The sequence below is a fragment of the Rissa tridactyla genome, chromosome 5 (genome assembly GCF_028500815.1).
Source record: "Rissa tridactyla isolate bRisTri1 chromosome 5, bRisTri1.patW.cur.20221130, whole genome shotgun sequence".
Taxonomy (NCBI): domain Eukaryota; kingdom Metazoa; phylum Chordata; class Aves; order Charadriiformes; family Laridae; genus Rissa; species Rissa tridactyla.
In genome coordinates, this window is record NC_071470.1 from 82,310,248 (window position 1) to 82,322,771 (window position 12,524).

General features: G+C 42.1%; 1 protein-coding gene across 7 annotated transcripts in view; it reads left to right on the forward strand.

The window, feature by feature from the left end:
• ANKRD17 (ankyrin repeat domain 17) overlaps positions 1 to 12,524 on the forward strand; it is an 88,282-nt gene that overhangs the window by 51,612 nt on the left and 24,146 nt on the right. For 5 of the 7 annotated variants that reach the window (XM_054202930.1, XM_054202931.1, XM_054202929.1 and 2 more), the window contains exons 8-15: positions 1,407 to 1,644; positions 2,197 to 2,388; positions 2,760 to 2,869; positions 3,678 to 3,765; positions 4,805 to 4,932; positions 5,403 to 5,546; positions 6,110 to 6,212; positions 7,761 to 8,516. In XM_054202930.1, the coding sequence (XP_054058905.1) occupies positions 1,407 to 1,644; positions 2,197 to 2,388; positions 2,760 to 2,869; positions 3,678 to 3,765; positions 4,805 to 4,932; positions 5,403 to 5,546; positions 6,110 to 6,212; positions 7,761 to 8,516 (1,759 nt within the window). The remainder of the gene's footprint in view (positions 1 to 1,406; positions 1,645 to 2,196; positions 2,389 to 2,759; positions 2,870 to 3,677; positions 3,766 to 4,804; positions 4,933 to 5,402; positions 5,547 to 6,109; positions 6,213 to 7,760; positions 8,517 to 12,524) is intronic. The other 2 variants (XM_054202934.1, XM_054202935.1) reach the window with 1 other exon arrangement.

Genomic DNA, 12,524 nt, shown 5'->3' on the forward strand with positions numbered 1-12,524 from the left:
CCTTGGGGTCGCCTCCTGCTCCTGCTAAGCTGCTGGTTTTTCTACACAGCCTCCTGTGTTTTGTGTGTCAGACCTTTTCCCATTACGGTTACTACAAGCCTGACCGATGGCAGCTTCCTCATGGAGAAGACTAGCTTGGAGAGTTTGTGTGGTTGGTGGTCCATGGTGCCCAAGCTGGTCTCTGCTGCTGTCTCAACAAAAGGGGGATTGGATGGCAGTCAGATATGTCACCGTCAGGCCGCCAGTGTAAACACAGAGCTGAAAAGCCACTTCAAATCCTTCCTGAATTTATGGCATAAAAAAACATGATGAAGATCATATGCTCAAATATTTTCTTTGCTTCCAAAGGAAGAAAGCAAACTTAGGAGCTATGTTTTGGTAAAACAAGTTTGACAGCATGATAATGGTACCTGGAAAATCCTGCCAAGGGAAGGCTGTGGTTCAGGTGGCTCCTGAGATGTATGAGGAACCCCTGCCATGTGCTCTTGTCTCGGCTTTTCTCTCGGAGGGAGAAAGTAGGTCCTGACTCTGCTATTAAATTGAGCAGTGAAATAGTTTTGCAGGAGCCAAGAGGCAGGCAATGTCATTGTGCACGGCTTCTTTCCAAGAAAGGAAGGAGGCAAAATTGCTAAATCTGAACCCTGTCTTCTCTTCCACGTCTTTCCCCAAAAGCTGGGAATGTGCAATGTTAATACTCCGAGACACTAACAGTCTGCATGGACGTGAGGGCAAACTCTGTTCCTGACATGAGTTGTTCTTATAACTAAAATACACGAGGTTTAACAAATAATGCAACTGCATGTTGAATTTAAAACAAAATTCCCACTCTTAGGCAAAGCGGGGAGCATTGCTATGGAGTGACTTGTTTGCAAAGTCAAGGTTTTGTAGTTGTTAGTAAGAACATCAAAACCTATTCTTGCATCTGAGAGAAGATTTTTTTTTTTTGACTGAAAATTCCCTTAATACTCCTGTATTTATTGCTGCTTGTATTGTTAGCAGTAAATTTGTTGGCAGAACGCGAGAAGAAATACATTTGAGTGGTAACTTATTGTCCATCGGAACGCTTGGACTTGAGTCTGATAGGAAGAAGCTGACCAGCTTGTTACTTATGCCAGTGGCAGGAAAGTTTGTTGTGTGGTTCACAATGTTTTGGTTTTTGAATTGAACATATTCAGTAACACATGCTTGAAGCTTCTTCTTGTGCCTGTTTAAGAGTAGATCTTTAGCCTCAAATACTTAAGAAAACTGTTAGGCAAGTTACATTGTATTTTTTGACTTCTTCGCTCACTTGTTTCTTTCTGTGTCTTCTGACGGAATCTGACTTGGTGAGTGCTTGAAGCTTTGGAGAAGAGGAGGGATTTTTCTGTTTTGACGTTTCTTTTGATCTTGGTTTTTTGAATTCCTAGGATGGCCATGTGGAAGTGGCAAGGTTACTTCTTGACAGCGGAGCTCAGGTGAACATGCCCGCTGACTCTTTTGAGTCTCCCTTGACTCTGGCAGCCTGTGGTGGGCACGTGGAACTGGCAGCTTTGTTAATTGAACGTGGAGCTAACTTGGAAGAGGTAAACGATGAAGGATACACACCACTAATGGAAGCAGCTAGAGAAGGCCATGAAGAGATGGTGGCACTGTTACTGGGGCAAGGTAACTATTGCAGTGCCTTCTGTGGACTGTAATTCCGTAGGCCTCTGCATACGGTGGGGAGGTGGGGAGGAGAAGCTGAGTAATTTGATCTTGTTCTTCAACATCTTTTGAACTCGCCCCTCCCACTTTTTGGTAAGTTAGTGATTTTTGGGTTGTTTTTTTTTTTTAAACAAAATATCCTTTGCTTTACTCTTTTACTTAGTAAGTAGTTATTCTCATTTGTTTGTCACCAGGTTTGTGGTTTTTAGACATCGAATAGTGAACAGTTAATGTGGTAACTTGCACTCTGCACGATGGCCTTGGCCTATCCTGAGATGGTGTTATTGCTGAAGTGCTTTGAGGCCCTCAGAGGGTTTTCCAAACAGTTAAATAAAGTTGAAATCTTTTAGTTGGATACACTGTGATTTTTAGAAGGAAATTTCTGCAGCTCTAGAGATGAGATGTAATCAGAAGATGCCTTGTGCCTTAGGAAATGGCTTTGTCTGTCGATACTGGTTTCAGTAACTGGTGTTTTCTGATGTATCTGTGGTTTTGGTGTTTTGTTTTTTGAAGGAGCAAACATCAATGCTCAAACAGAGGAGACGCAAGAAACAGCATTGACTCTGGCTTGCTGTGGAGGTTTTTTGGAGGTTACTGATTTTCTTATTAAAGCAGGAGCTGACATAGAACTTGGTTGTTCCACACCTTTGATGGAGGCTGCTCAAGAGGGTCATTTGGAGCTGGTTAAATATTTATTAGCTGCAGGTATGGAGTAACTTTGTTAACAGTTCTGTAGAGTCTTAAAATAACTTTAAGAGAAAAATACCTTTTTCCGTATTCATTCCAATTTCATTAGCAGCTGCTTGAAGTTGGCAGCAAAGCTTTGTGGAACCTGAAGTAATCTGCTAGTTGGATGCTAATTTAGCTTCTGAAGGTTAAATTGATGTAAACTCGCTTGGAACTGAACTTCTAGTTTATTTTTTTTTATTCCTCTAAAGTATGACTAAGTTGTCAGTTTCATAGATGTTGGACTGGAAGGGGGAAGTTAAGAATCACCTGGTAAAGATTGTGAAGAGACTTGCATGTTTTCTGTGATGAACTTCATAACGTTTACTTCCTCGTTACTGCTGCTGCAGGGGCTAACGTGCATGCAACAACAGCAACCGGGGACACAGCCCTGACATACGCCTGTGAAAATGGCCATACTGATGTAGCAGATGTCTTACTTCAGGCAGGTGCTGATCTGGTAAGTCATCACCTTAACTTTATTTCCTAATTAATTTTTTTATTAATGTCCATTTACTTTTTTGGGGGGTCTTGTGTTCATTGCTGAAAACTTCTGAGTTTACTGTTAGTTGTTATAGTTGTATTTGAATTACCTTTAACCTTTTTTCTTTTAACTAAGTGGGAGTTAGTGATGCTTTCCTAATGGATTTTAGGTTGTTTAATTACCTGAAAGTGCTTAGGTCAGTTGCAGTACTTTGGCGGTTGATGTCTAAAGCATTTCCGAGCTGTTCAAGGTTGCTTGTACAGAAAAATCGGAGACTTTTTTCTTGTCATGTGCATCCTGAATGGTGTTTAGCTTAGAGTTGTTGAGCTGATGATGGGTTAATACTGGTATCTGCAAATTTCTTCTGTTCCTTAAGGAGCGAACAGTTGCTAGTTCTGTTCTGATGTGATCTATTTGGTGTACTGGAATGGAATTAAGATGATGGAGGTAAATCGATTTTTACATTTCAGTAGGCTTATACACCAATATGTTATCAAAAACTGCAGTTAAGCATGACATGTTTTGTTCAACTAAAATCCCCACCGGGTGCTTGAGTGCTTCTTGTCCAGGAGTCTCAGACCTGTGCAAAGGTAGCTAGATAGTTTCATCTGTCTGCAAAGTACGCTCAGTTCAGATGTTACTTCAGTTTGTGTCTGTAGTTTGTGAAACACTAAAAAGGGATCTCCCACGTCGGGTGTCTTTCCTTTCCAAAAACCAAAAGGCTGAATTGCCTCCTTTCACACATGTTAATGTTGAATTTTAAGCCTTTCCTTATCTGCTCTAGGAGCACGAATCGGAAGGTGGAAGAACTCCTCTCATGAAAGCTGCAAGGGCTGGTCATGTTTGCACTGTTCAGTTCTTGATTAGCAAAGGTAAGAGTGGGGAAAGGTTTTGGTTTCCTGCTGTTGGAAATGCTGCAAGTTAAGAACATGTCAGTACTAGTGTAACTTCCTTGGATCTGTTTCACATGTTTTAACTTTAGTAGCGATTCTCAAACTAAGCAGGCAACGATCACCTCTGGTTTCTGGTGGGATTAGTGGGAACCGCAGCTGCTTCTAAAAACAGTTCTATATTGCAGTCTGTAATTCCTAGTAAAAGCAGCGACAGTAGTAGTGGATTCTGGGTGTCTCCGTGCTCCTGGTGTTTTTGAACACTCTCTTTGCAGAAGTTTAATTTCAAGTGCATGTTTGTTTCAGAGTTTTGACTACAACTTGCTGTGTGTTGTCAGAACTGTCAGCTCCAGCCTTACATCGCTGTTGAACGCATGGAGTTGATACAGAGCTTGGAAGCGCTGTTTTCTCTCGCTTGAGCTGATACTGAGGGATTTTTCTTGTACCTTCCTCCTGTGGCACAGAACTGGCCTAAAGCTTCCGGGGTGGTTTAATTTCCCCTGTGTAGTTTGTAGAGGAAAGAAGCAGAGCTGCAATTAGTCTTGCTGATGCCAAGATGCATGGACCTGTGCGCTGGATCTTAGCCTTTGTTTTTTGGTTTTCTATTTTTCTTTTTTTAAAGAGGCATATCTCTGGCACAGTTGTTGGCAAAGTGAAAAAGCAATAGGTTGACCTACTATGTGGTGTTCCAGACTTGGCAACATCACTGTTTGAACAGAGAGTTTGGAGTGCTACTCCAGGCAGGGTTGCTAATCTTCTTGGGGCCATATATGCCCAGAGTTTAACTCCCTTTAAAGCATTAGGCAGCTGGCAAGACCTTGAGTTTAGTAGCTGTGATGTGTTCAATGGTCTCGTGGTGACAGTAATAATTGACTGTTCAATTTATTTATCAGTTGTAAGACTGCAGCCTTGGAGAGCTATGTTTTCATATTTAAGAAAAGAAGTTAATTTCCTGTCTCTTTTGGTAGAGGAGAATGGGTTGAAGTCTTTTTCAATAATCTTTCCCCCTCTGTTTTTGAAGGAGCAAACGTGAATAGGACCACAGCTAACAACGATCACACAGTGCTGTCGCTGGCCTGTGCCGGAGGTCATCTGGCAGTTGTGGAGTTACTGCTAGCTCATGGTGCTGATCCTACGCACAGGCTGAAGGTTTGTCGCTCAAGTACCGTATTTTCCTCTGAGCTAGTCTTTCATCTTAAAACTAAGGATATCTGAACGAATTTGGTCCTCTCGTGTTCTCTGCAACTGGCCCAACATGTCGTGATTTAAATAGGAGACCTAAGAGCTGGTATGTCCATGGAGAGTTATTATGCTCATGAGCATATTTATAGAAGTTAGAGTTAGGAAGAGTGCAGGTCTACTGATTACCTACCGTGAACGTAAAAGTTGCACTTGAGTTCTAAGTTCAGAATTGTGGAAGAGGAAAGAAAATTTTAACAAGTACTAGTTATTGTGGAAATACTTCAGAGAACATAAGTTTAGATGTGGGCTTACTGCAGACTGAATGAATATTTATTAACCCAGTCTTAATATGTACTGTGTCATGTCTCCCAAAACGCTTCAGTGTTGGCCTGTTTTGATGATGCTGTGTTCTAATACTGTGATCTTTCCTTCCTTAGGATGGATCAACGATGTTAATAGAGGCAGCAAAAGGTGGTCATACCAGCGTGGTTTGTTACCTTCTAGATTACCCAAACAACTTGCTTTCTGCTCCTCCACCTGATGCTACTCAGCTGACCCCACCATCCCATGATTTAAATAGGGTAAGAATTAAGGGCCGGGTATCTGTGGATTTGTGGGGCTTTTTTGCATTTCTTGTTGCAACTTACTCAGAGTTTAAAGAAGCATCGTACCATTTCGGTGAACACACTGAAAGTTACTTTGAGCTGTTTTGAAAATGGTGAATTCTCTTTGAGCATCACTGTGTAGTGCTTTCATCGTTCTTCTTACTGGTCTATAAATATTTTTGAAAAAAATGAGCAGGAAAAAAACCCCAGCAAGTGAAAAGGTCTGTTTTAATGAGGCTCTTACTCTGAGTTATGTTTGTGGCCCTTTTTGGCTTGTATTGGCTTTACCACAGTATAGCACTGTACCGTGCTGAGATGAGTCTTGCTTGGCAAGTAATTTCTTAGGTTAAAAATGCAAAGTGCGTACAAGTCAGATGATCTCAAATTGTTGACGATTGAACTCAGTGTTTAAACAAAAGTATTAAATGTTATTAGTTACCATGAAAGTCTGCTTTTCTAACAGGTTTTGTTTACCTTCTATTGAATAATAACTAGATTAGAGTATGAGAAAAGTAATCTGTTAGTATCCAACGTTTTAGGCTCCTCGTGTACCAGTGCAGGCGCTGCCCATGGTCGTCCCACCCCAGGAGCCTGACAAACCCCCTGCTAATGTCGCCACAACCCTTCCCATCAGAAATAAAGGTCAGTCTTAGTTCCGAAGCTTGTTTTCTAAATATCCTTCCCAAGTAGAAGATAGAGGGTTGCACTTCTAGCAGAGTAGTTCCTATGAAGAGTGTTTATGGATTCAGTCAACGAAACGGCAATTTAATATATTATTTTTTTTTAAGGATTGCTTATCTGCTAAATATGAGGTATCAGTCATCTAACCCTGTAATCATAAAGCGTCAAGAAATCTGCCTAAGTAAATATGTTAAAATATATGTTAGTCTGACGTAGTGGACTAATGCAAAACGTCACCCAGAAGCCTATATGAATTTGATAATGGAAGTTGTAAAAACAACTGTAATCTCCATACTGTAGTTGATTGGATAACTTGCATTTACTTAGGATAGTAGTCCTGGAGGAGGTTTGACTAATTTGATTGAAGGCGGAATTTCTTGTGCTATAAAACACTTAGTCTGATGTGGCTCAGGTCCTCCTAGGGCTAAATTTGCATCTATTTTTATATCGCCATTTTGACGCTTAAGGCTTTCTGTACTTAAGAATTCTCTTCCCAAACAATTTTTGTCAAGGATCAGCAGTAGTGCAAATACAGGCGTGCATGTCATAAAATTAATACTGTGTGTACACTTGTATTGTTCTGGAAATACAGCGAGGATGACTGGAAGAAACTGGGCACCTCCACTGCCTCAGACCCTGAGTTTTGATTTGCCTTTCGCCCTTCAAAATTAACCGATTGTTCCTTCTCCAACTGGTATGGCAGACCATGTCAGCTGTGTTACTGTGGACTTCTTCATAAAAGATGAATTGGATTAGTCCATCGCTCGTCCTTACAGGAAGGCTGAAATATTTGCCTTGCCTGGGCAGAGAGCTGAGTTTTGACACAGGCAAAATCATGTCTGCTATGGATAAAACGTAGTGGCTAAACGTACCCTGTTAGATCACGTTAAATATAAATGGCTATCCGGGGTTCTAGCGCTGTTTGTCAGCTGGGCAAAGCTGGATACCTGTAGCGAAAGGATTCAGTAGTCCTAGAAAGTGTAGTGCTTCCTAAAACGTACTAAGTTATTCACAAAACCGGTGGCCTAGAACAAGTCACCTGTCCCTCGAGATGTTTTTACGTCACTTTTGCTGTGCTTCAGGGCTGTAACCATACGTTTATGTCTTAACATGATAACAGACGCAAAACATCACGTAAAGAGGCAGCATATCCTTTCTTTTTGTTTCCATTTCTCGTGTAGCACCACTTGAGAACAGCGGCTCTTGAGACAATCGCTTCATTTGGCAAAAGTATAACGATTGTTGGAGTAAATATGTCAACATAGTGCAGGGTTATTTGGAATGTATGCGCAGTAATCCGTACTGTTAAATTGCAACCCGACTGCTGTGTTAAAATTGATAGCGAAAGATACGGTTTTCTTGGAGGGCCTTCACAGTACACGCTGACCTTCTGTGGGTGCTGTGTCTTGGTGCATAACCGGCCATTTAGCATCCCAACAGTAGCTCTATAATGAGGATGCCATTCGTATGCACTTCCATTGGTTCTGAGGGGGTTTCTTTTTCACACAGCTGCTTCTAAACAAAAGTCCAGCAGTCATTTGCCAGCAAACAACCAGGATGTACAGGGTTACATCACCAATCAGTCTCCAGAGAGCATTGTAGAAGAGGCTCAGGGCAAGTTGACAGAGCTGGAGCAGAGGATAAAAGAAGCCATAGAGAAGAACGCTCAGCTGCAGTCCCTGGAATTGGCACACGCTGACCAGCTCACCAAAGAGAAGATTGAGGAGCTGAACAAAACGAGAGAGGAACAAATTCAGAAGAAGCAAAAGATTCTGGAGGAACTGCAGAAAGTCGAGCGTGAGTTACAGCTGAAAACTCAGCAGCAGCTCAAAAAGCAATATCTAGAGGTAAAAGCGCAAAGAATCCAGCTCCAGCAGCAGCAGCAGCAACAGTCTTGCCAGCATCTGGGACTACTGACTCCCGTTGGGGTAGGAGAACAACTCTCAGAGGGAGACTATGCGCGATTACAGCAAGTGGACCCCATCTTGCTTAAAGATGATCCTCAGCAAGCTGCTGCGCAGACGGGTTTTGCACCAATTCAGCCTCTGGCGATGCCACAAGCTTTGCCTCTGGCAGCAGGTTCCTTACCTCCGGGGTCCATCGCAAATCTTACAGAACTGCAAGGTGTTATAGTTGGACAGCCAGTATTGGGCCAAGCACAACTAGCAGGGCTGGGGCAAGGAATACTGACAGAAACACAGCAAGGGTTAATGGTAGCCAGCCCTGCTCAGACGCTCAATGACACGCTGGATGACATCATGGCAGGTGGGTTTATATTGTTATGAGCAGGTATAATATTTGCTTGACCAGTTGAGGGGATGTCCACTTCTTTGTGTGTGTGTGTGTGCTTGTGTATTCCCGCTAGCTCAACAGCAAGTCCCACTAGCCTACTGCTCCCTGTCTTGAGGAGGTCAGGAAACTAGATTAACTTTTCAATTTGCAGGGTTGCCTTTCCTTTTGTTGAGCTAACCGGTGCTTGTTTGTCAGGTTGGTATGGCGGAAGTGGCTTTTTTGACTCCTTGATAGTTCGGGGGGAGATGCGCTAGGGTCTAACAGTTCTGTTTTGGCCTGTTTGTGGCTCAGGAACAACATCTTCATGTTACCGGTCAGTACTTCGTACTAACTGACTGAAACCTGGCTTGGAGGACTCACAATAGGCTTAGAGCCACTACAGCACCACGACAAGCCCATAGTGCGTGAGGAACCTCGTAGGCTTGTCTTCTGAATGAGAACTGCTCTAGCTGGCCTTGAATAGTCCGCCTATTGGAAGCTTTTACTTCTCTTTGGAAAAAAAGATGGTAACCCTGTGACTTTCAAAAATGTCCACTCATGAAAGTGCACGCTTTTCCAGTGAAAAACAAATTTAGCCTTACTAAATTCTTTTTAATTGTTTTAGAGAATTCCTTACCCTGTGACGTAAGTGCTTCAAGGCTTTAGGTAGTAAAATAGAAGAATGAAACAAGTTTTAAATACCATAGCAAATGAGGGTTGTTAGTATTGCTTTCCTTTACACCTGCTTCAGTTGCACTTAATACTCTCTCTGTGTAAGTAGTCGCTGAAACACTCATTTTGACTACTTAGCTGAATACAGATTAACCGTTAGGAAATAGTATTAAAAAAAATCATGTCACTTGATGAGAATTTGCTGAGGTGCTCTTCATGGAGCTGATGTACTTTCGTTGTTCAAAGTGCTGTCTGTTTTGACGAGTCCACTTGGTATAAGGTGTCAGGATGAGGTGCGTGTGCCGGAGAAAGGACAGGTCTCGGAGAAGGTCCCGCATATACTGCAAGAGATACTGGAGTACAATAATGGTACAGAATGAATAGAAGGTATGGTAATGGCTAAAAATAACAGGTGGTGATTGTTTAAAATACTTCCAAAATTAAGTACCTAATAAGTAACCTGATGTTCAGGTGAAGCCTTGTTAAAGGTCACGGAAGCTTATAGGAGCTACAGAGATTCTTTTCTGGGTATCTGGTGTGAGAGAGCCATAGCCTGGACATAGAGATTGGAAGCTGACAGTGGATAAAAAACAAATTTGATGCATGAAAAATAGATAAAACTACGTGCATCGGTAGTGAAGATTTGTCTCAAGTGGAGCTGCTGGGATCCATCCCAATACCAGCTGCTCAATGGAAGAGACGGAATAATCACAGTTCTTGGCTACGTAGGAGGAATCGGTGCAGCGCGCTTCACTTGCATTTAAAGATAACCCAAAATTTGAGTTATGACACTTGTTATGTGTTTAACTGCATATAACATCTTGAGAATCTGTAATTTCAGGGCATCTGCCGTGTTCCCAAGTGCTCGGTGTGCCTTTTTGGAAAGGTCAGGGATTTCCAAGTGCATTTGAGTGACTGTTTTTGTGCGACATGGTCCCAGGTGTCAGTAATGCATGCACACGTGTGGCTGGGAATGAGATCTGAGTTGGGCTCTAGGAGGCGTTTGTAGCAAATCAGTTAAAAGCTGTACGGATGCAATTCCATCTTTGCTTTTCTGTGCAGTGGCTGGGTTTAGGGTTTTTTCTAAGCGGGAGCAGACACAGAGCTGAGCATAAAACCTAAGTGCCAGCTTGAATCCACATAGCAGAATTTAGCGTGGAGGTGAAATGGGCATAAGGTAACACAAAACACTTAAGCAGCAGCTAAATCTTTTATCAGTAGCTTTGTGTATTGCTTTAATAGGAACCCTCTAGAGTATTCCCATGGATTTAAATCTCTTCCCGAGATGAGTTTAGTTCCATAACAGAGCTGTGGCTTGCAGCACTGGTGACAAAACCAAAGCTTCACCTTGACTGTGCAAACTTTATCTAAGGTTTACCTCGGTGCTTAATTAGTGGCAAACAATGAGTTTAATTTTCCCACTTTAAGTAGTTGTTTAAGACAAGGCCAGGTGTGCGAGTGCAGGTGTGTCAGAGGCGAGGACAAGACATGGGGATTGCTGTGGATGTCAAGTGGTGCTGCTGGGTCAGCTCTGGGACCTCAGAGCAGGATCCCTTGCTGATAGAGAAGCTAATTGGTGTTATCAGAGCCTTACACCATTTGCCTGGGAACACAGGGAGAAAAATGTACAAAATTAAGGGGTTTGGGGTTTTGTTTGTGTTTTGTTTTTTTTTTTTTTAAGAAAAAAGTAGAGTAAGTTGGAAAAGTAGTAAATAATCTTTCTGTTATAACTTGGGTCTCCTGTGTGGTCCCGCTGGAGCTGCTGACAAGCAGAAGCTCGGCTCTTCAGCTTCAGGCGTGGGACAGGCTCTGTGCTTGCTGCGAGGCCAGGGAATAGATGCATTTTTAGGGTTAGTTACGTAACTCTAGAATGAAAACAACATTAACAATTTAACATTGCGTATGTGAAATGGTGTGTTAAGGACATAAAGAAAAAATTATATCCCTGTTTTCAGTAGCAAACTTTTATGTCCAGTAACAGAGCCTCACAAAGAGCTTCAGGAATCTTGAAGCACTTGGTAAGCCGAGTTCCTGGAAGCTGCCTTGTGGGATGAGCCAGTTTGAACTGTAACTGTCTAAATTAATACATAAGAAAGAACAGGCATTGACTAAGTTCTTCACAGAAACTCAATACTGAAAAAATAACTGTATAGTTTGTAGGGCGCCCATATCGCAGAAAATCCAGGAGGTTCTGTCCCACTTGGGACCTGCGCAGGAGCCGCAGAGAAGTGAGGATGAAGCTTTTCTGCACTGCTCTAACTACAGTTGGTTGCAATTGTTCTTGCAAATGGGTGGTAAATGCATTGAGAGCTTTGTCCTTGGAATATTCAGGGCTGTTAGTGCACAGAAGCCATGCCCTGTGTTTGTATTGCAATTCAGAACATAACTTTGACTCTGGTAATTCACGGCATGTTACGCATCTGAAGTGTTCTCTGTTGATTTTAAGCGTGTGTGGCAGGAACACAGCTTTTAATAGCTTAAGAGGGTACAGAGAAATGGGGGGCAGAGGACAACACAAGAACAAGAAGACAAGAACTGGAACAAGCTTATTGAGTTGGCTTGAAATTAGTTGGAAAAAAGTGGAGGTATCTAATGTATTTCTTATAAGTCTTTTTTCCAGTCCCTCATCTTGACTTATTGCAATGTAAAGTGAAACAGATTTGTTTTTTAACACGTCTACTGTTGACGTTACAGCAGGTCAGAAATAAATGTGTAAGAGCAATGCTGTGCCCACACCCTGACAACACTAGAAGGAAACTTAATGGTCGACATAAAGATGAAATGGGATTATAAGGGTGCTTTGTTTCACTTAAGGTCTTGCACTTAGTGGAAATACGAAGTATTAGGGGAAGCGGCAAACTTGAACAGTGCAAACAACCCCGTGTTCCTTTTCAAAATGTCAGCCTTTTTTCCAGACATGCCTTTTGATTTAGGATGTAGATCAGGAAAGAAAAAATCCCATTGGCTTAAATGTTAAGTATCTTGTGCTATTTTTCAGGCTTTTTAATTTGTCATCTTGGCTGTTTTCTTTCCTCCCCTGGTAGCGGGGCTGCATTTGTAAGGCCAAATGCTTCTCTGGATGGTGACATGGTTGGGCTTGGGGGAGAAATTAGCAGCTGTGAGGATGTCATTTATTTATTTAAGCTAAGAGAAAGTGGAGATGTCCAGAAAGAAATCAATACGAAGAGCAGCTACGGTTGTAATAGCAGTAAGCACAAACCAGGTTGTCTAACATCCAAGCAACCACAAAAGCCTTTGGCTGGAGTGTTCAAACGGAGCTTGGAGTGACAGATTCCCACAAAGAAGCTTGACCTTGTTTCCTAATGTGAT